The 22,826-nt window shown below is 41.3% G+C and overlaps 2 protein-coding genes across 3 annotated transcripts; one reads left to right on the forward strand and one right to left on the reverse strand.

The window, feature by feature from the left end:
* Positions 1 to 358: 358 nt before the first annotated feature.
* LOC135278014 (embryonic testis differentiation protein homolog B-like) lies at positions 359 to 538 on the reverse strand. Its single transcript, XM_064384258.1, has one exon. The coding sequence runs from the start codon at positions 536 to 538 to the stop codon at positions 359 to 361; it is 180 nt and encodes a 59-aa protein (XP_064240328.1).
* Positions 539 to 11,600: 11,062 nt separating this feature from the next.
* On the forward strand, positions 11,601 to 22,401 carry ZNF75D (zinc finger protein 75D). 2 transcript variants are annotated; one of them, XM_012444791.2, is made up of 6 exons: positions 11,601 to 11,848; positions 13,957 to 14,486; positions 15,727 to 15,919; positions 16,608 to 16,699; positions 17,034 to 17,160; positions 20,278 to 22,401. In XM_012444791.2, exons 2-6 carry the CDS (start codon positions 14,079 to 14,081, stop codon positions 20,985 to 20,987), a joined length of 1,530 nt encoding a protein of 509 aa, XP_012300214.1. In that variant the 5' UTR covers positions 11,601 to 11,848; positions 13,957 to 14,078; the 3' UTR covers positions 20,988 to 22,401. The 2 variants fall into 2 exon arrangements, with proteins under 2 accessions (XP_012300214.1, XP_021522859.1); XM_021667184.2 differs by having other exon boundaries at positions 13,957 to 14,029.
* The last annotated feature ends 425 nt before the right edge of the window (positions 22,402 to 22,826 follow it).

Raw genomic sequence — 22,826 nt, forward strand, 5'->3', positions numbered from 1 at the left:
GAAGAGTCTTTGGTCCTTGAATGCCAAGTACTACATCACTTCAACTTCACAGTGATTTTCAGATTGATGGTGAGGGAGATCTGGTGTGCAGCATGATCTCACCCTCTCCCCTGTGTCTGAGCACCCCTGCACAGCGTGTTAGGATGAACAGAAATCCCTTCCAGTGTAACCCAAGAATGTCCTGTCAGCAAACACACACCCAACCCAAAGGAGTGAAATGACAGACTCTGTTTTAATGGCTCAAACATAGGAGAACTTTATTGTTCTAATTATATTTAATTTCTCAAAATTCTGGGCAGGACTCCGCACATAAGCCCCATGACATTTTGTCCAAGGCCATGTTCACCCTGGAGTTGCTTTATGACAGCATCTGCAGCCACCTTGACAGGTCGATGTCACTTCTGTGCCTGCCCAGTTGTCTGTTGGTTAAAAAGATCAGCACATTTTTGGTGTGCTTCTTGCATTTGAAGGCTTTGTCAGGCTTCTTGATGTTCAGTGTGGTCTCGCTGGGAGCGGCTTTAGGGAGTTCTTTAACCATGACGCAGCGGCTCCAAACAACCTCAGGAAGACAGCTTAACTAAGAAAGCCTGAAAAGGATAATGATTTTCAGGTAATCAAGTGGACCTGGGACCTCTTCCTCACTTGCCACACACCCTCACAGCCACATATCGCATGCACGCGCACACACACAAACACACGCATACTCAGCTACCAACAGTAGTGCAGCAGTAGTCATTAGTGAGGATTCTTATATCCACACTAATTTTAACTGGATTTCATGCTGCTCTTTTGCAGAGCTGCCTTCTTCTCACCTCTGCCTCCTTTGAAAATCATTGGTGAAGCAGGTATGGATCTTACTCCAATCCCACATGGAAGAAATAAACTGTACATTCTCAAATGCTACCTAGCTTCTGTTTCTGAGGCCCATCCTGCTGAGTTTCCATCCTGGGAACGTGATCTCAGTGATTTAAAGATTGTACTCACCCTGTCTCACCTCAAAAATTGACCCTGTCTCACTTCAAAAAGTGCTGGGTGGTATTTTATTTGAATCTGGCACATTGCCAAGGCCAGGGGTGGATGCCCACTGTGTTCTCAATTTTGGGCTCCCAAGCAAGATTAAAGGACTTGCCCAAGGTTACAGAGAGGTGAGACTGGAACTGGGAAAACCTGTATCTGAAGCCTTGTGCTCCTACACACTCCTCTATAGTGTCTCTGTATCAGTTTGAACAAATGACTCTCCCATACCCTCCCCCCATTACCAAACAGGGTTGGGGTTTAACAGATAGGTCGGTTAGGTAATGGCACAAAAGGATGCTGTACAATCTTGGTATATCAGGATATTTTACCTATCAGACCACTCAGATTTCTTTTGAAGAAAAATCTGGACCAGAGGGTAAACAGTGAGAGGAAAGATGACCTCCTTCCTTGGCACACTCTCTCTCTTTCCCTGAGTCACAGAGCCTGATTCGTTCAGAACCAAGTGAAGCCATGGTTGCTATGGTGACTCATAACTGCCATCAGAACCTAGTGCCAACTGTCCTCAAGATTCAAATGCTGGCCACCATCACCTGGGTTCTTCCTGGTTCAGGGCTCAATAGGGTGAGGGAAGTTGCTGGGTGAGGAAGCAGGTACATCCTGTGGCTGAGTGCCATCTGCGTATCTCTTTCCTAGATGAAACGCTCAGCTCTCCTAGCCTCAGAGCTTGTCCCTGGCTTATGCAAAAGCCCTTCATTCCTTCATTAAAATTTCTTCTTTGTGTAGATTAACAGCACCCACTGCATCTAGCCAGGTTCCCTGGGTAGTGATCAGCAACTTTGTCTGCCATGTTCCAATCAGGGATTAGTTTGATTGGAACATGGTCGTCAATCTCTGCATCCTGCCTTGGTCATGACTCTGCAATTACTCCCTCTGTAATACACAGTTCATGTAAATGGAATGTTTAGTTGCAGAAATTAAACACTGCAGTTAAACACTGCTGTGTCTCACATACCTGTGTAACCCCTCCCAAAGCTCAGAGCAGTGGAACTCCACACTTTTATTTTGTGGACCTGGGATGCAGGTGGGCTTTTAATGTCTTGGAAAATCTTATGCTAAAACTGGACCAGTTCATTGAGACATGCGCCCATGTCTCAAGCCATATTCCCTTCCAAGTATCTGATCTAGAATAACTATACTGTTACCATTTAAGTGTGACCCAGGTGGGTATTGTCTAGATGCAGGACATGGATTTTCCAGGCTGTCAGAGGGTTAACGGTGAGGACAGTGCTTTGTGTTTTTTATAGTGTGGTTCTCATGAGGAACTAAAATGACTATTATGAGATGTGGCTTGCCTCCACACTGGCTGCCCACTCAGTCTTATGTAAGAACTGAGGAAATTGAGGTTCCTGTAAAACAACCCAGGTCACACACTCCCTTTCTTGAGTGGCAGGTAAGAAAGACTCAGTCCTCCAGGTTTTCTCCTCGCCACATAGAACCATGTGAAGACCCTGAGGCCATGTTCATTGACCTAAACAATTTGGAGAGGGAAGATAAATTATTGGTATATTTTATTAACAAAGAAACTGGAAAACCATCTTTCTCTTAAGGAACTGACAACCTAGAAAACCAAGGCAATCACCTAGGAAGTAGGCCAGGAGAGACTGACTGATAGGAGTTAAATGCATAAAAGCTTTGCATACTAGGCCAGACACAGTGGCTCATGCCTATATTCCCAGCACTTTGGAAGGCTGAGGAGGGTGGATTGCTTGAGCCCAGGAGTTCAAGACCAGTCTGGGCAACATAGGGAGACCCATCTCTACAGTACAAATAAATGAATAAATAAATAAATTAAAAATGTACATAGTCTTCCTTAAATAGGGAATATCATAGAAATAAAATGTCCTATTTACATTGGTTGCAAATGTTATGAAACACCTAGTAAAATGATGAAGACAAGTATAAGGAAAACACACATACAACTTTTTATGAGCTTCCAGTTTGAATATTCACATAACATTTTAAAATGCTATATTTTTTTTAAAAGGAAGATAAGTTTTTGCAATGGCATTGATTCTCCTCGAAATAAATCAGTAAATCCAGTGCAATCCCTATCATAATTTATACCACAATTTTGAGTTATGTGTGACTGGAAGAACAGATTATACTGCAAAAAAATGTGAAGGATTATGCAAGAGGGGGAGCTTGTCACTCTGGACTCAAAATTTACTCTGTAGTGTTAGCAAATAAAACAGGAATTGATAGACATGTCCATGGGCCAACAAAGATATTCTAGAAATATATTCATGCATATGTGGGACTGAAATAAATGATATAGCTGGCATTTAAAATCACAAGTTGCCATAAAGCTGACTTTTATGATCCTGTGTGTGTGTGTGTGTGTGTGTGTGTGTGTGTGTGTGTTAGGAAATGGAAGTGCAGAGGGGCTTCTAGGGCAATTTGGTGCTTCTCCTTCAGGTAATTCTGGATTCCATGAACTTTCACAGGTCTATCTGCTGTGCTGTCTTCCTGAAGCCATCTGTGGAGTCAAGCAGTCAGGGCTCAGGGACACTCTGAAGTTGGTCCCAGCACATCTGCATGGAGCATCAGGATGAAGGCAGATGAATCCTTGCTGAGCATTTTACTCAGTAGACAGCTTGGGGATCATAGAAATAATGCAAATCTGACAGAATTGCTATGGACACTGATGCAAGTCATACCAGGGTGGAGTTGGGCTTTGCCAACACACCATGCCATTAACCTGCCTCTGTCCCACAGGGAGCATAGAAAATCCAAGAAAATGGTGTGGATCAATAAATCCTTCCCCTAATGCAACCATTACAAATGGAAGCCGTTTTCTCACTGCTTTTGGTTGGATGTGGCTTTTGTTCATGTGGTTTCTTAACTTCTCACCTGTCTCTGTGCTACCTGAGGACACAGCAGATGAACTCTACCTACTCCCCCTTGAGAGGGTGTTCACTAACATTGGAGAGTCTGGGGGTGTTGGAGTCACGAGGGGCCCTGTTTAGAGAAGCTGGAAGGACAGATGAGTGGACATGTGGAGAGGCCCAGCAGCCCTAAATTGCTAGGGGGAGGGGACTTTAAAGAGTCCACTTAGAGGTCTTGATTTGTCTCCCTTGTAGTTTGGGGGAAGGAGTGGGTAGAGACTGTAATCAAATAAATTTAAAATGAGAGTGGCTTGCAGAGTGGGGTGGGAATTCTCCCAAGAGATATACTTCTTCTATTGAGAAAAAGAGAGGGGGAGCTAATGAGGTAACCAGAAATGACTAGGAAAGAAAGAATCGTCTTTCAGCTGTTGGTGCAAAATAACTTTAAGCCTACAATTTTACTTCTAGCCAGACATTCAAGTGTGAAGGTAAATTAGCATACAAGGTGTTCAAGTGTGGGTTCCCTGGAAATAGACCCTGAGATACACTTATGAGTAGAAAGTGCTTACTTGGGAAGGAGTCCCAGGTAGCACTAATAGGGGTGTTGTCTGATGTAGAAGGAATGCAGCCTATTAAGTTGGAGGAATAATCTAACAGGTTACCATTGTGGGCAATTTGAGCTAATTCCCAGGGGGATCCTATGGGAGACTGTGTTGAACACACACCTCACTTCATCCCAAGGGCAGGATGAGAGGTCTTGAGGGTATTTAGCCACCAAATACCCAATGATACTTGTTAGAGGACTTCCACCAGGGGTGATATAAATCCCTATTACCTCCAGTTGGCCTTGGGTCATGTCCATCATGCTTCTAAGGGTAAGACAAAAAGTCACCAAGGCAGAGTCATGGCGACTGCCATAAGCAGCCCTGTAGATGCAAAGGTGAGACGTAGCTCTGCAAAGCCAGAGTCAAAATACATGTCAGTGTCAGAATGTTTTTGGCACTGTCTGTTCCTTAAATAGGTCAATACTCACTGTTTGTGAAAATCTTCATTGAACTGGAGCTACATTTCCTCTCTGTAGATAGCATGTTTTAAATGTTTTGCCAATTATCAATTTTAATTGGAAACCAGATGTAGGAACTCTGTCCCAGAGAGTTGTGAGATGAGTAGTTAGCTATCGAAGGAACATTTGCATTGTAGGCATCAAAATCTTCCCCTTAGAGAAAAGAAAGCAGGATTTTTGTAGTGCGTCCTGCCTGCAGATGTGCCATGCTGGGTGTTGGGCACAGGTCTCGCCCTGGGATTTCATGGAGATTTTGGGCTGCATTTGTCAGGAACTCAATTCTTGCTATTCAGTCTACAGGGGCCCAAGCTGCAGTGTCTCACCGGTTGCTGAGGGGTTTCTCAGCACGTGCAATACAAAGAACCTCCTCCTCTCCAGGTCTCCCATAGCAGCTGGAACTTTATTCATGTCCCTATCATTACCTTCTCTATGGAATGGGATGAGTTGCTGGTTAGTTTGCTCCCAGTCACCTATGCCCATCCAGGCCCACGCTCACTACACTGTCCACATACTGGGTACCCCTATCCCCAGGGATTCTTAGAAATGCTGTTCTGGGTGATGACTCCATTTCAGCACTGACACAGCCACTGACAACTACAGATGGCCTTCTCAAGTTTGTGTTGGGAGTCGAGTAATGAATCCTGTTTGTTGCAGTTCACATGGGACTCACAATGCCCAGCTCCACTGATGTTGCTTTTTGTTTTTCTTCTGTCTTCTGTATTACAAATCAGTGATTATTGATGAAATGCCTAGAAGCTATAACTTCCGGCTGCTCTCTTTTAGCATTATATGATTGCGGCCTCCTGTTCTGTTTAAGGTGCCCAGCTGCTTATCCTCTCGATTAACTTTAAAAGAGTTGAATTAGATGAGGCATAGTCCCTGTTTACAGCAATGCAGGCTATAGGGGCTTGGAAAGAGGCTATACTTAAATATATTCCTGGGAAACTTTTATACATATATATATATATCACTGAGTATAGTATAGGCACCTAACCATTGCTGGTGGACATCTGGGAACCAACCATTAACCTCCTCCAGCTTCACAGCTGGCTAGCCCTTCCCTGACCTATGCAAAACTTTGCACCACACTACCACATTGCACCCCCTCCCTTTTGTGATTTAGATTACATCTGACCACCATTAATGTTTAAATAGAGATCACAAGACTAATGGAACGCACTCTTTGTGGTAATAAGATACCAAATTATAAACAAGGCCTAAGGCCATGCCACTCAAGGGTTAAGTCCCACTCTGCTACATTTAAATAATGAAGTATGTTCTAACTGCCACAAAACTTTTCTGTCTCTGTAGCAGCTAAACAAGTATTGGCCTAGAGATAAGCAATATTGAAACAATTGCAGCTCACACACTTGCTGACTTACTGACCTCCACTCGCCTGTCCCATAAGCCATAACTACAGCTTTAACTGTACAAGAGACTGATTTCAATAACTCCCTCCTGATAAGAGCCACCGAATATGAACTGATTCTGGCCAATTTACAGAGGCTGCACGCTGAATGCCTTCATATCTTTGCTTCACCTTTGATGTATAGCGCCTAAATGTAATGTATTTAAATGTTAACTCTCTGCCCCAAAGGGAACATGAGATGCACGTAATAATCGTGTCTGCTTATCACACATGCACATATCCCCCCTTCATGAATATTCATAGCTCCCCTTTTGATCTGGTTAGGCTCTGTGTCCCCACCCATATCTCATCTCAAATTGTAATCCCCATGTGTCGAGGAAGGGAAGTGATTGGATCATGGGGGCAGTTTCCTCAATGCTGTTCTCATGATAGTGAGTTCCCATGAGATCTGACGGTTTTATAAATGGCAGTTTTTCCTGTGCTCTCACTTCTCTCCTGCTGCCTTGTGAAGATGGTGCCTGCTTCCCTTTCACCTTCTGCCATGATTGTAAGTTTCCTGAGGCCTCCCAGTCATGCAGAACTGTGAGTCAATTAAACTTCTTTCCTTTATAAATTATCCAGTCTTGCATATTTCTTAATAGCAGTGTGAGAACAGACTAATAGAGTAAATTGGTCCCACAGAGAGAGGGCTGCTGCTATAAAGCTACCCAAAAACGTGGAAGCACCTTTGGAAATGGGTAACAGTCAGAGGTTAGAACCATTTGGAGAGCTCAGAAGAAGTTGGAAAAATGGGGGAAAGTTTGGAACTTCCTAGAGACTTGTTGAAAGGTTTTGACCAAAATGCTGATAGTGATATGGACAATGAAGTTCAGGCTGAGGTGGTCTCAGCTAGAGATGAGGGACTAACTGGAAACTGGAGCAAAGGTGACTCTTGCTATGCTTTAGCAAAGAGACTGGTGACATTTTGCCCCAGCATAGAGGTCTGTGGAATTTTGAACTTGAGAGAGATGATTTAGGGTATCTGGTGGAAGAAATTTCTAAGCAGCAAAGCATTCAAGAGGTGACAGAGCATAAAAGTTTGGAAAATTTATAGGCTGACCATGTAGTAGAAGAGAAAAACCCCATTTTCTGAGGAGAAATTCAAGCCAGTTGCAGAAATTTGCATAAGTAAAGAGAAGTCGAATGTTAATCACCAAGACAATGGGGAAAATGTCTCTGGGGCATGTCAAGATCTCCATGGCAGCCCCTCCCACCAAAGGCCCAGAGGCCTAGGAGGAAAAAATAGTTTGGTGGGCTGGGATGGCCTGGGGCTTGCTGCTTGGTGCAGCCTTAGGACTTTGTAACCTGTGTCCCAGCCACTCCAGCTCCATCCAGGGCTGAAAGGGGCCAAATTACAGTTTCAGCCATTGCTTCAAAAAGGGCAAGCCCACGCCCCTATTCTGGGTTCTAGTGGTGCCTGGTTATGCCTCCTCTGGCTCAGTCAAAACAATTTAATAAGGAAAGAATAGTCCTTCAACAAATGATGCTAGATAAACTGAATATCCATACGCAAAAGAAAGAAATTGTACCTCTATCTTATGCCATACACAAAAATTAACTCAAAATGGATGAAAGATCTAAATATATTAGGGGCTAACACTATAAAATGTCTAAAAGGAAACACAGGTATAAATGTTTGTGCCCTTGGATTAGGTGGTTGTTTTCTCAGATGTGACATAAGAAACCAAAGAAAAAATAGATAATGAGGCCATTACAAAATTAAAATCTTTTGTGCAGCAAAGGACACCATCAAGAATGTTGAAAGTTAACCCAGAATGGAAGAAAATTGTGTAAATTATATGTCTGCCTCATATCTAGAATATATAAACAATGATTACAACTCAATAAAAAAAGACAAATAAATTAAAAACTAGCAAAGGATCTGAAAATAAGTTTCTCCAAAGAAAACATACAAATGACTAATAAGCACATGAAAATATGCTCAATATCATTAGTTATAAGGGAAATGCAAATCAAAGCACAATGAAAGGTCATGATACACCCACTAAGATGGATATAATAAAAAAAGTCATATAATAACAAGTGTTGGCAAGAGTGTAGAGAAATTAGAACCCTGACACAGTGCTGGGGGGAATGTAAAATGGTGTAGTCCCTTTGGAAAATAGTCTGGCAGTTCCTCAAATGGTTGAATGTAAAGTTAATATGTGATCTAGCAATTACACCACTACAAATATATGTAAAATAAATAAAAATATATGTCGAGACAAAATTTGTACACAAATGCTCATAGCAGCATTATACATGATAGTCAAAAATGGAAACAGTTTAAATACCAATTAACTGATGAATGGATAAACAAAATGCCATATATCCACACAATGGCATATTATTCAGCAGTAAAAAAGAATGAAGTAATGGCACATGCTACAATAGGGATGAAGCTTGAAACCATTATGCTTAAGGAAAGACAGGTGACACAAAAGATCACATATCATATGATTTCATTTATATGAAATATCCAGGATAAAGAAATGTATAGAGAAAAAAAGTAGATCAGTGGTTACCTATGGTTAGTGGTGATGGGGAGGTGGGGGATGACAGGAAATGAGAAGTTAAAGCTGCATGGTTCAGTATTTTTGGGGGGGGTTGAGGTAAATATTCTATAATTGATTGCCATGTTGGTTACATAACTCTTTAAGTATATTTAAAAAACACTGATATTTAGAATACTTTAAATGAATGAATTATGTGATTTGTGAATTATATCATAATTTAGCTGTTTAAAAAATTCTAATTACTAGAAGCAGAAATCAGTCATGTTTAACAACTCACTATTATAAGGTCTTGATTTTGAAAACTACCAATTTTAGAATTTAATCTACTCTGAAACTGTTCTTTGATTACTACCTGTCGCATCTCCTTCAGCATGAAATGAAACCTTTAAAAATTCAGTTGTAGAATCAACAAAATCAATGAGGTAGTCCAAACTCTTGTCTCTCAGCACATCATTTAATATAGCCATCTGTTGTTGTTCTTCATCAGTCTCTCCTCTTTTTTGAACAACTTCCTTTGTAATCACAAATTTTGGGAGGAGGGGATAACCCTTTTCTTCATTCTCATTTAACTACATCCTATCTTCTTTTAAGTTGGTTTCCAGTTTTCCATATTTCTCAAAAATTGATCTACAACTCTAGCCTTCTAAGCTGCTATGGCCCGAATGTGTACACCCAAAACTCCTAGGTGGAATCCATAATCTTCAATGTGATGCTATTTGGAGATGGGGCCTTTGGCAGGTAATCAGGTTTAGATGGGGTCATTAGTATGGAGCCCCCATGATGGGATTAATGCCCTTATGGAAAAAGGAAGAAGAGACATCAAATCTAACTCTATCTCTTTCCATATACACACCATGAAAAGATGTGACTAGGAAGAAGACCCTCACCGTAAACCCACCAACCATGCTGTCACCCTGATTTCAGACTTCCAGTTTCCAGATCATGTAAAATGTTTATTGGTTAAGCCTTTATCATTTTCAGATTCCTTTCTGTAAAGACTTCTTAGGTGTTTGCTATAGTTGCTTGTTTTACTCCATCTCCACTTTGCTCACTTAAAAATTACACATTCTTGGATTTTAGGTTTAACTTTGGAAACTCTTTTTCCTTCTTTATCTTGCTCATCATGACCTTATTCAAAATTACAATATTCTCTTCAAGGTGCTTCCATCTATAAAGTTGTTTGCAGCTCAAGATCACACCTTGATTTATTGAGTGAATCAAGGTTGAAGTGTTTAGGGAAAAGAAAATGCCTTTTATCTGACCATCCTCACTGGTTAGTGATTCATTGAAATCTAAGTCTGGGAATTATACAGAAATAACAATGCCTTGACTTCCTCTTCATTGAGTTATAAAATGTTAAGTTGAAAATGCCTGAAATGAGGAATATAATTTTGAAAGAACCATTCTGAGGATGATGCTCTGGTTAATCACACATTTTTACTAAGTTTATATATCATAGATAATGCATTCTGTCCTTTTATACACCTTTGGGGAGCTTCAATTTTGAATGATGATTGAATTTAACTTAGTGTCATCTGCATTTATTTATAAAAAGCCAATCAGGTACTTTTTATTTTCTTTCTGGACAAGCAGACATCTCTTCGGCTTGTCTGAGTGGTTTCTCACACTGGCTTCAGTTTCACCCCCATTGTAAAATGAAGCTACACACAGTTTCTCCTGTTAGACTCACATTGGCAATTTTTTATCCAAATGGTTCAACACTCGGTAAATACTGAAAACTTGGAGAATACTGACAACCCAAGATATTCAGCTTCTTAGAAAGATGGTTCTGTAAATATGAAATACTTACCTTACCCAGAGAACTTGGCTAAGCCCTGCAGGAGATAAAGATGTAATCAAGATTTCTGTCCTCCAGGGAAAGCATAATGTAGTAGAAAAAGGACAGGATATGACAACAGGAGATCTAAATCCCTGACTAAAATCTGCCACTGGTAATCTACATGACCCTGAATATGAAGTAGTAGATGAAGTCATGTCATACCATTTCAAATTATTTATATGTCAAAGAGAAATATAAATGGGACCTATCTCAAAAGGTTAAAATCTACCTAAAAAGAATAAAACAAGATAACAGTTGGAGAGCATGTGTCTGAGAATTAGAAAACGGTTTTAAAAATATAAGGGACTGTTGTTTCTGATCTAGTAAGAGGCTTGACCAGAACCAAATTGCCTCTTACTCAAGGAGGCTTTTGATAAATCTAGTGACTACAGCTGGAGCTCTCTCTGGCTGTGACTCAGCAAGGACCAGAACACAGCTTTGCCCACAAGAGTGCTGAAGTGGTTCTGACTTTGTGAGCCACTCTTCTGTGGCCCCTAGACTTTCGAGGTGGCAACCCTTACTGGGTGAGGCCCCCGGTAGAATGGGCTGCCAGCCACAGGTAAGCCAGCACAATCTGGATGCACAATATCTCTCAAATCAGGGATAAAAGACCTTGGCACCAGGAATCTATAAGCTACATGGCTCCCAGGGAAGAGCCATTTGTCAGGGTCCTGTACGCTTCCAGCAGGACTGGAGACTCGGTAGCATTAACTCTTTCTTGCATCCAGGACTTAACTGGAGCAGGAGGCTGGTTCTTCTGGGATGGAAAGGACCCCCAGGGACAATTCCTAACTTGGCTAGGCTGAGACTTAGCAGGTAGAGGGAGGGGGATGGCTGGGCGTAGCTGTCACAAAGCCACCGGAAATGCATCTTTCATTTTCTGGTTGATTCCGGTTCAGGTCCTCAGACCTCGACCCTAGAAGAGTGAGTCAGGGTCAGGTCTTCAAGAGGTGGAGGGATTAAATGGGGGAACTGATCTTCCAAGGCTCCCCAAATCTTGGAGCTTCACTCGCCAGACATCCCGCGCTTTCCTGACATCGCTTGGTGCAGCAGCGGAGAGCTTCGCTATCCAGAGCAAGCAGGGAGGCGTGGCTACAGAAGCTTAGTCAAGCAGAGGAAGAGGAAAGTGGCCTCGGGGGAAGCCAGAGCTGACTAAAGGTAACCAAGAAGCCGATTTTCTCTTTAGATTCGATTGGCGATCCCCTGAGAAATATCGGCTGCTCCTGCCAGTTGCAACCTTTAGGGCTGCTGCGTAACGGGAGAATGGGGGTGGGGGGACGTGAAACAGTATTGTCCACAGCGAGGCCGCCCGGCCGCAGGCTCCTACAGCCACTTCTAACCTATGGAAGCAGCTTCTTTCTACCAGATGTACAAATATAACCCAGGGATGCTAGTAAAGCACACTCAAAGGCTGCTTGCTTTCAGAGTCCTTGTGGGTGTCCCTGTGGTTGATCTAGAAGTTGTAGTGAATCAGGGATGGGGATTTGGAGCAGTAATGTCTACCACCACACCTAGGAAAATTTCCTGATTTTTGATGGCTTATGAACATAACACCAATAAAAGGGTCATTTCAGCATTAACGACAATGACTTCTGCTGACAAAAAAATATAAGAGGTATTCCTGTACCTCCTGAGCCTGAATGGTCAGCAAGGAGCCAACCATTTTTTTTGAATACCTGTGGCATCCTTGAAAGAATTTTGTTGCTGTTTCTGCTGGATCACCTCAGGGAAAATCAGTTTTGAAGATATGTTAAGTCAGGAGAAAGGTTACCATTACTGGGACCCTTCCCATCTATGAAGAACCTTAATCATCTCTCTCTCTCTTTTCTTTCTCTCCCTCTCTTTCTTTCTTTCTTCCTTTCCTTCCGTCTTTTTTAACCACCTGACATTTGTATATATGTAAAGGAAGACAGCTGTAAATTTTTCCAGTTAAAGTAAACAAAAAATTTAATACACAAGTACAAATCTGTGCAGTACCCTTTATAAGTCTTTTGAAGAAGTACTGTACCCTGCCACATCAAATGTTGATGATCTGCTTGATTAGCGGGGGAACATTTGCTTACTTTTTCTCTAATTACTTTACTTCTACTCTGATCTTGACGTCTCAGTTCCCCTACCAGCACTGACACCATATAAAAGGGAATATTAAAAGTTCCATTTAGTAAAGGCTTCAATCCAAATGAGATAAAGGGGTGTGGAAATGATTTTTCCCCTTACTAAAGAAAAATGTTTGCAATGATCTGCTAAAGTTTAGAGGAACTGAAACAGGCCCTATTTGCCAATATAGGACAGGAAACACACAGATTAAGTATTGGATAATCTTAAAGCTCCTTTTGGCCAATCTGTGCCAGTTTTCTTACCCACCAATCTTTCCTTAACTGTTAAAAAAAAAAAAAAAACCAGAAAGACATTAATTGACATTTGTCTTCTCTTAGCTGTGGTTTGTTTCAAAGTCAAGAAATAAAGAAAAAGAGAGAAACTTACTGTAAGGCTGGTTGCGTCGCCGAGACCTCGGACACACACCCTTCCCTCGCCAGGAGCTCAGACACACCCCCTTCCCTCGCGGGAAGCTCGGACGCTCCCCCCTCCCTCACGGAGAGCTCGGACACACCCCCTTCCCTCGCGGGAAGCTCGGACGCTCCCCCCTCCCTCGCGGAGAGCTCGGACACACCTCCTTCCCTTGCCAGGAGCTCAGACACACACCACCCCCCAACCCCGGGAGCCCGGGAAAAAAGCCCCACCAGGACCTACCTGATAGCATTTTGTCCCATCCAGGCCCCACTCCCCACCATTTTGTCCTATCTGGGCCCCACTCCCTGCCTACCATTTTGTCCTATCTGGGCCCCACTCCCTGCCATTTTGTTCCATCCAGGCCCCACTCCCCGCCATTTTGCCCCACTCACCTTGGGCACAGCCAATCAAACGCCTCCACTCCCTATAAAACCCCACGTCTGAGAGGAGTCCGCGCGACTTCTCCGGCTCCTCCTGTCGGGCCGCAGAACCACGTCCGGGAGCCTGAATAAATTCCTTCACATCAGATCTTCTTGTGCTGGCCTCGGTTTCTTCATCTTACACTCGGCGAGAACAGACCTTACACTTACCTCCTGAGTAATCCAACATCATGAGTGTTCTGATTCTTGGCAGTTGATTTTAAAGGAGAAGCCAGACAGGAACTTTTCTCTATTTTCCTCTGATAATGAATAGCAAGTAAATATGTGTCATGTGGTTCTCTTCTTGACATGTACTTTTCTTCTGCTCTCCCTCAGTGCTCCTGGGAAGAACAATTCATTCATTTGCTACCAAACCTGATGCACCCTCATTTGTCAAAGGTGGCACCAGGTGGGTGTCAGTGTCACACAGAGGAGTAAAACTGTTCCTAGAGCAAATAATGATGAGAGAGCTGAAGGCGGATGCATGCTCGAGCCCCCAGATGAGGGCTATATGGGAGACTAGTGGGTCTGTGAAAGAGAACCCCAGTCAGAGCAAGAAATATAGCATGCAAATAGAGAGTCTTGGTCCTGAGAGCGCTTGCAGGCACTTCTGGAGCTTTCGTTATCATGAAGCAACTGGACCGCTTGAGACTATCAGTCAACTTCAGAAATTATGCCATCAGTGGCTGAGGCCAGAGATCCACTCAAAAGAGCAGATCTTGGAAATGCTGGTGTTAGAGCAATTCCTGAGCATTCTGCCGAAGGAGACCCAGAACTGGGTGCAGAAGCATCATCCACAGAATGTCAAACAGGCTCTGGTCCTGGTAGAATTCTTGCACAGGGAGCCTGATGGAACAAAGAATGAGGTAAGAAGAAATATTCCTTACATGTACAATGAAATAGGATAAAAGTGAATATATCAGTGTGGAGGAGTTATCAGAAAATAAGATGGATTAAGTCGCTCTTCTGTTGCTCCTTTAGGACAGCTAGGAAGGATCTGAAATGATATACATGCAGCAATAGTCAGTCCACAGGTTTCAAAATTCCTGGCAGAGCCTTTCCTGCTCTTAGAGAAAAGAAATGCATTTTGTCTTCTTTAGAGCCAGGGTGAATTGACCGTGGTGGGCCTGGTCTAGCATGGGCAAGGAGAAAAGAGTTGAGTTCTTAGAAACAGAGAAATAAAGGGCAAGAAAGAGTTGGGAAAGGGGAGAAGATCCACAAAATGGGCAGCACTTACAGAGACCAAAGGAGAGAGAGGGTAGCAAACAGAAGTATAAATCAAGTTGTTCTGCAAAGAAACAGAACAAAATGGAAAGAAAAAAGGAAACAAGGATATGGAAAGAAGACAATTGCCAACAGAGAAGTGGAAGGAATCAGGATGCTGAGGGGTAGTATCTTCTGTAACAGGAACATACATTTCTGGACTGGGAGGAAAGAGCCTCCATTGCCCTCATTTAGTGGCTTGTAATTGGTCCTGCTGGTGAGTGGGAAACCAAGGTTTGCCCTTGAAAGGTGGCAGCACACTTCCTTTTTTTAGGAGCCCACCTTGAAAATTCCAGGGCAGGGCATATTTTTGGTGTCTTATTACCACCAAATCAGGTGAAGAGAGATTGGAGCCCAACTTTTCTCCCCATTTATTCTTCCATCCATCTCCTTACTCTGTGAAATCCTTTCCTGGAGGATTGGAAACTGGCTAACAGGAAAGCCATCTTTACTCAATTCCTTTTCTTTTACAGAATGCCAAATGATAGAAATGCACTAAAACAAGGATCCAAGTCAAGAAAGCAAACCAGTGAAAGTTCCCCAGCAGGGGAACACGCTGCCTGCCCAACTTTGCTAGCAGCTTGATCCAGGACCCTGTGCATCGCCATGGGGTTGGGGGTGGGGGTCTGAAGTAGTCAACTTTTTCTATTTTATCCTAATTATCCCAGATTTTGAGTATCGTTCTTTATGAAAACATAGTGGTGCAATACCTCTTCAGTCTTTTTATTATTTCTCTAATGTCGTGCACTCCCCAAATCTGAGCTCTGCTCTTGTTCCTCCTTCCACTACCACCCTGAAACCAAAAGTAAGTTCTGTGCTAATGAGGATGGGGATTATTTCTAGGTCACAGTCCATGAGCTGGGAAAGGAGGCAGTGCTCTTGGGAGGAACAGCAGTGGCCCCAGGCTTCAAGTGGAAGCCAGCAGAGCCCCAACCAATGGGTGTGTTCCAGAAAGAATATTGGAATACGTACTGGGTACTACAAGAACAGCTGGGCTGGAACACTCACAAAGAAACCCAGCCTGTATATGAAAGAGGTGAGGAGCTTCATCATAATTCTCTTCTCCTGGGAGCTGTGATGGTAATTAGTTCACCTAGAATGTTGTGGGAGTTTTCCAGGTGCCCAGCCATGCTAGCAGCTATGATGTCTCCCAGGTGGGAGTACAGTAGATCAATGGTGGTTGAAGGTGGGGGTCAGCCTAGGGGACAGAAATATCCAAATCACAGAATCCTGATGTTCACACTATAGACTATACTCCTTTGAAACTTGAGAGAAGATGGAACAGGGACAGGTGGGGTCACCTCCCCCATCACAAGTTGCAGGAGAAATTGGGGTCAGACATGGGCTCTCAGTGGGAGAATGTGATGAAAATTGTGCATTCGGAAAGAATAATAAAAGACAAAAGTCTCCCACATTATCTGCTGTACACTGGAGGACCTAAGCCTTTCATTTTCAAACTTTCAGTTCTTGCTTAGCTTATATTATGAGAGGAAAACTGAATAGGTTTCCTTCGATTAATTTCTCTCATGAACTGGGGAACTGGTTGTATGAGTGGTGGATATTTGGTTCTTATTTACAATGAGATGGTCACTTCTGGACACCACAAACATACTTGTCAATGTGACCCATCTTTACTGAAGGCATCCTGATGTTCTGTATTTTATCAGCTCGGGATGTTTGTAAATAGGAAAGAGAAATTTTCCCTGGCTCTTTTCTACCCACAGCTGTGCATGATCAACAGATGTTAGCCTTTTCTGAGCAGAAAAGCACCAAAGATTGGAAGATGGCATCTGAACTCATCCTGCCTGCATCCCAGGTGAGCTGTACTTTCTGGCTTTTTCAGATGATTTGACCGTGACCTTGTCTCTGCTTGTCCCAACTGCCTAGGACTCATAGTGTCCAGCAGGTGCTTTGAGGCATGTTAGCCCTAGATATTCTCTAGGCAACTAGGTTTGGCACAGAGGGAACTGGGCACCTCCCAGGCGGTTTACTGATCCTCTTTGCTCCTTCCTTTCTGCCTTCTCACTTTTTTCTCTAAATGTTGTACTGTTAACATCTTCAGCACCTGGCCTACCATGTAATTCAGAAATGGGTGGTAGCACAGCTTCTGAAGTGGCAAGTACTAAACTATAGCCCATTCTCTTCTTTAGAGTTTGTTGACATTTGAAGATGTGGCTGTGTATTTTTCTGAGGAAGAATGGCAATTATTGGATCCTCCTGAGAAGACTCTCTACAATGATGTAATGCAGGATATATATGAGACTGTCATCTCTCTAGGTAAAGATTCTTCTTTCCTTTTGTGTAGAAGTTAAGTAATACGTTATGTTCTCTGTTTATGGAAAATGCACCCCTGTGAGAGAGTCCCATTGTTCCAACAGCTGGCTGATTCTCAACCTGATGATGTGGGGGAAATAAAGGGATTATCAGGATCCCCTGGAAAGCTTTTTATAAATACATGTCTCACTTCTGCATTCTGAATAGAATTATTTTATTTTGACTGTGAAAGATTTTACTTTTTTTAAACTTTCATCTAAAGATACCCTTTTCTAAAAAACATAAAAGCATGCACATAAATGGCATTCTTGAAAATTACTACAGAAAAATTAATAACTAATCTTTAAATCAGTAATAATAATACAAACAAAAGTTCAAATGATATGTGGAAAGATTTACAGGTAGAAATAGGGCTCTTAGTTTAGAAAATAAGAATTCAAGTCAATATCAAAAAAAGTTAAGGAAAATCTTCTAATTTCCAAACATTTTGATACCATTTTCTTCCAACTACCACATTTTATAGACCTTTTGTGAAAACAATTTTAGTGTGGTCCTAAGAAATATAACATTCAAGTGATCCTATGCAGGTCAGGTTGCCTTGTTAAAATGAGTTAGAATTCACATAATTCCAATAGTATTATTGCCTTTTGAAATTTAAATGTACAGTATATCCATGATATTCAAAATGAGTTCCACAACTTACATTTATTTTGATCTAGTTAGAAATAAACCCTAAATTTAGGACTGGTAAAAGATGTATTTAACAAAGACATGGGATTGATCTGAATTTTACTTTACAGATAAGAGAAAATTACAATTCAGTATGAGGACACTTCATAAGTTTTACCAATGCCCCCATTTATAATTAGGCCAACTGTATCCTGAGTGTATATGAATGTGTGAATACATATACATACTAACATATACAAACTAATTCACACCACAAAACTCTTCAAAGATGTTGCTTGAAATGGCCTATTCTCTGGTTTGGGAGAAGTGGTATAACACAGTCACTTAATTTTCCCTTAATCATTTTTTCCGCTTTGTTTATCGTGATTCACTTGGTATGTTTCGTGTATGTCATTGATATATTTTTGCAACAAAAATCCAGTAGCAGTAAGCAGAAATATTAACTTAAAGGAATACTAGGCATTCAAAGTTTACATTATCACATGAAAATAGAGCAGATCAGATGTAAAGGTCTTCTGCCATAGGATATATTGTTCCATGACTGAAAATTGTGATTTGGTTCCTAGAACGTAGCTCTTGCTCTAAGATGATATATAATGTGTAGCTCCAGTCCTGATGAATTAAGCCTGTATTTTACTGGTTTGAGAAGGTGAATTTTTTTTTCATTTTTTTGTGTCAGAGTCTCATTCTGTAACCCAGGTTGGAGTCCAGTGGTGCAATTGTAGCTCAAGGCAATCTCCACTTTCCAGGCTCAAGCATTTTTCCTGCCTCAGCATCCCGGGTAGCTGAGACTACAGGTGTGTGCCACCACACCTGGCTAATGTTTGTATTTTTATTAGACACATGATTTCACCATGTTGGCTAGGCTGGTCTCAAACTCCTGACCTCAAGTGATCACCTACCTTGGCCTCCCAAAGTGCTGGGATTACAGGTGTAAGCCACCATGCCTGGCCTGAGAAGGTGAATTTCTTGCCATAGACAAATGCAAAATGCCTCTGCAGTAGCCAGTGAAGCCCACTTACAAGGGCTTCAAGAGTTCAACTTTGAAACAGGGCAGCATGGACTGGCTCTGCATTTCTTCACAGCAAGTCTATGTGCAAGCCACTGAGCAGGACCACTGATAGGAATCCAAAGGAAAATGGCTGTAGCACCGTAGAACTCCACCATGGTAACGTAAAATGATTTCTCAATTAAATATTTTGTTATATCAAAGAGAAGTAGGCAAAGGCACATGGTAGTAAATCCAGTCAGAACGTCTGCAGGCCCCCATTACCTTAAATATTAGTGAACTCAGGGACCAACCAAGGTTCACACTTATTAATTTGATATTTAAAAAAAAACAGAAAACCTTAATGTTTTCAAGCGCTTATGGCACAGACATAGGGAAGTACAAATAGCATAGCTTATATCTTCAAAAAGCTGGGCAATTTAAAGTACTGCTACAATGAATCAGAGTCACAATTTTAACTTCACTCTCATATTTTATACATTTTTGTGTGTAGAGTACAGGGTGTGCAAATTAAACAATTTCAATAAATATTAGAAATGTCAATTATTTTGCAAATATAAAGTGAGTAAAATCAGCTAATAATGCAATCCAATAAAACATGTATTAAACAAAGCTTTTTCCCCAGGGACAATTTTTACTCTTTCCTTTGAACATCTTGATACTTAAATACATTTTCTTTCGTTAAGCAGAAATTAAGCAAAAAGTGAACTATTACCTAGCTGCAAGATAGTAAATAGTAGTAAGAGTTTGGAGCTGTTAAGTTGTACTAAAAAGAAAATAACAAATATAGTGAAATATGCTGCAAATTATTGCTTAAAAATGCAGCCATCTGAATTACAAAGTACACAGTCCTACTAGTCTTCTGAAGTTGTCATTAGTTCATGAAAAATATGAAGTAGAGCAGAAACTCCATTTAGCTTTTACCTTTCCAACAGCTCTAGTGCTAAAGTTATATAATCATGTATGTTTGCCTAAGACCAACTACATATTGACATTAGTCACAAATTCTATTTTATCCAGTGTTCAATCAACAAGGCTTTATTTGCACTTCTTATTACATTCAGGAAACAATAAGCCTACCCAGGCAGCCTTCTGTTGATAGTTGCCTTCTTCTGTTGGGTGTGGGGATGTAAGCACCCTGCTATGTCATTTTTCTAGTTCTGGAATCCCAAACCAGTTTGCCTTTTTCTTACCATTTTTAGAATTTTTGTTTTTTTAACTCATACTATTTAATGGGTTTCTTGTTGTGCCTATCAGGGAAGATCAAGGAGAAATGGGTCTATGCCATTTTGTCCAGACTGGACCAGAAATCACTTGTTCCTCTATTTTTCAAAAAGCAATCATCATGGACTTTTCTCTCCATTTATGTAGCTTTCTTGCACTGGGATACAGATGGCTGATTATTCTATTTATTCTAACAGGGTTAAAGCTAAAAAGTGACACTGGAAATGATCATCCTGTATCTGTTTCTGCATCAGAAATGAAAACACCAGGCTGCAAAGTATCAAAAAACACCAGAATGAAAATTGCCCAGAAAACAATGGGCAGGGAAAATCATGGTGATACACACAGGGTGCAGAAATGGCATCGAGCTTTTCCAAGGAAGAAAAGAAAGAAACTTGCAACTTGTAAGCAAGAACTTCCAAAACTTATGGATCTTTCCAGGAAAGGCCCCACAGGGGAGAAACCTTTTAAATGTCAGGAATGTGGGAAAAGCTTCAGAGTTAGCTCTGATCTTATTAAGCACCAGAGAATTCACACTGGAGAGAAACCCTATAAATGTCAACAATGTGACAGGAGGTTTAGATGGAGTTCAGATCTTAATAAGCACTTCATGACCCATCAAGGAATAAAACCATATAGATGCTCATGGTGTGGGAAGAGCTTTAGTCATAACACAAATCTACATACACACCAAAGAATTCACACAGGAGAGAAGCCCTTTAAATGTCATGAATGTGGAAAAAGATTCATTCAGAACTCCCACCTTATTAAACACCAGAGAACTCACACAGGTGAACAGCCTTATACATGTAGCATATGCAAGAGAAACTTTAGCAGGCGGTCGAGCCTTCTTAGACACCAGAAACTCCACAGAAGAAGGGAAGCATGTCTAGTGTCTCCAAACTGAGGAAAGTTACCATGTAGAGCTTCACCTTAGAAGTGATGAAAGAATACAAAATTATGAGGCACTCAATGATAGGAATGTGTCATCAATAGAACATTTGGGAAGTGTACATGCTACACTTCACAAAAAGGAATCTAAGCTGTCTGTCTTATTCAGCATTGCATCTTCTGTGCCTAGCACAAGAGTGATACATAAGGAGTATTTTATAAATAAAAAAATGAAAGTGTAGTGATGAGATATCTTTAGCTATCTATCTATATGTATGTATCTGTTATTCAAAGCTTTCCCACGCCCAGTCATCTAAATTCTTCAGGTATCAGGTGCTCAACAGATATATGATGGTCAAGGCTCTTAGTCTCATTCTTTATTCTTTGTCAGGAGAGAAGGAAAATAAGAGTACACCCAAAGTAAAGTAAATGAATTTTAAAAAAAAATTCAAGCACACACACACACATACACACACACACAAAGAGTACTTGGGCCCTCTCAAGGGAACTCAGAGATAATTGCTAAGTTAGGGACAGTTTCAGTAGTTATCATTCTATCTACATGAACAATCAAGGCTGGGACTCAGGGAACTTTACTCTGTAACAGAAAGAGAGGATTCAATGTTTGCCCTGGAAGAAGTGTCCCATTCTCATTGCTTCTCTCCTGAGTACCCACTACCACAATGTCTTCTGTCAAGGAATTATAAGTAGCAAGGGAAGGTCTGAATGTAAGGACAGACCTAGGGACCTTGATATCTCTTCTCTTGCTGACATTGTCAGCATAGACATATACAATGAAATGATGAGGGAGACAGTCTTGGCCCTCATCCAGCTATCTGTTTCTTTGTGTAAAGCACAAATAAGTGGCAAATGGTCTTTTTCTGACTTTCATTATGTGGACTGGACAGAGGCTTTCAAACTGGTGCCGTACTACTGCAGGATCTAAAGGGAGGCCCATCTTTATGGCTGATCAACTACAACCCTCTGTGCCTGAATACTCTGCAAGAAGGCCTGGAAATTTTGCAAAACTGATTTATTGAGAATGGCAAGGAGAACCTTGTGACCTTTTAGCTTTGGTGCACAGCTGATGCCAGGAGGGAACATCCTAAAGTGTTAGAGCAAAGTAAGGCATGTGGCTTAGAGTGATGACCCCAGTCAGAGTCAGGCCAGATGGAAATTGTTTTCTGATGTTACTGGTTTTCTTCTCTTCCCTATTGGCCAAAGTGATTATCTTTTAAGAGAAGATAATGTGATGTCAAGGGAGGTTGGAAGGCCTAGATTTACATCTATGTCAGATCATGGTTTATAATGTTGGCCAAGGCTTATTTATATATGTTTATTTATTATTTAATAAAAGTATACTTTGTAATGAAAATGACATGTTTTATGTTAAATTTAGACAATAAACCAAACTTTGTTGCCAAATCACCCAGAAATGGCCAATGTTCACTTTTTTGAAATGGATGTCTTCAGATATTTTTTTCTGAAAGAGACCAAGAGACCCTTTCTAAGCCTGTTTTCAAATTTGTAAAATGAGGATTATAATTCCTACTTCTTAGCACTACTGTGAGGATTAAATGCACACATGTCAGCATGCCTGACACAATGATTGGCCACAGTAGGTGTTTCCTAAACATTTGGAACTTTCTTCGTTCTTTCTTCAGCTAGCTATTTAGAAAATAAGCTTTGTCTATTTGTCCAGCTTTTAAGCAGCCTTGATTAATGAGTCTTTCATCATTTTTAGCTGGTTTTAGGATCACTGATGATGGTCAGCATGGTAGCCTTCTGGCATGACATTCATTCTCTTGTAGAGGTGCTCCTCTCTAGTCCTCCTGAAACAATACACTGATGTTCC

The sequence above is a fragment of the Aotus nancymaae genome, unplaced genomic scaffold, assembly GCF_030222135.1.
Source record: "Aotus nancymaae isolate 86718 unplaced genomic scaffold, 86718_ANA_hifiasm-v0.15.2.pri h1tg000004l, whole genome shotgun sequence".
In the NCBI taxonomy this organism is placed as follows: Eukaryota; Metazoa; Chordata; class Mammalia; order Primates; family Aotidae; genus Aotus; species Aotus nancymaae.

What these genes read in the sequence shown, in the direction of transcription:
- LOC135278014 (XM_064384258.1), bottom strand. Translation starts at nt 538, where the DNA reads ATGGTTAAAGAACTCCCTAAAGCCGCTCCCAGCGAGACCACACTGAAC.
- ZNF75D (XM_012444791.2), top strand. Translation starts at nt 14,079, where the DNA reads ATGATGAGAGAGCTGAAGGCGGATGCATGCTCGAGCCCCCAGATGAGG. An exon ending in CTGATGGAACAAAGAATGAG is followed by an intron (nt 14,487 to 15,726) that starts GTAAGAAGAAAT and finishes GATTATTTCTAG; the next exon opens with GTCACAGTCCATGAGCTGGG. An exon ending in CCAGCCTGTATATGAAAGAG is followed by an intron (nt 15,920 to 16,607) that starts GTGAGGAGCTTC and finishes TTCTACCCACAG; the next exon opens with CTGTGCATGATCAACAGATG.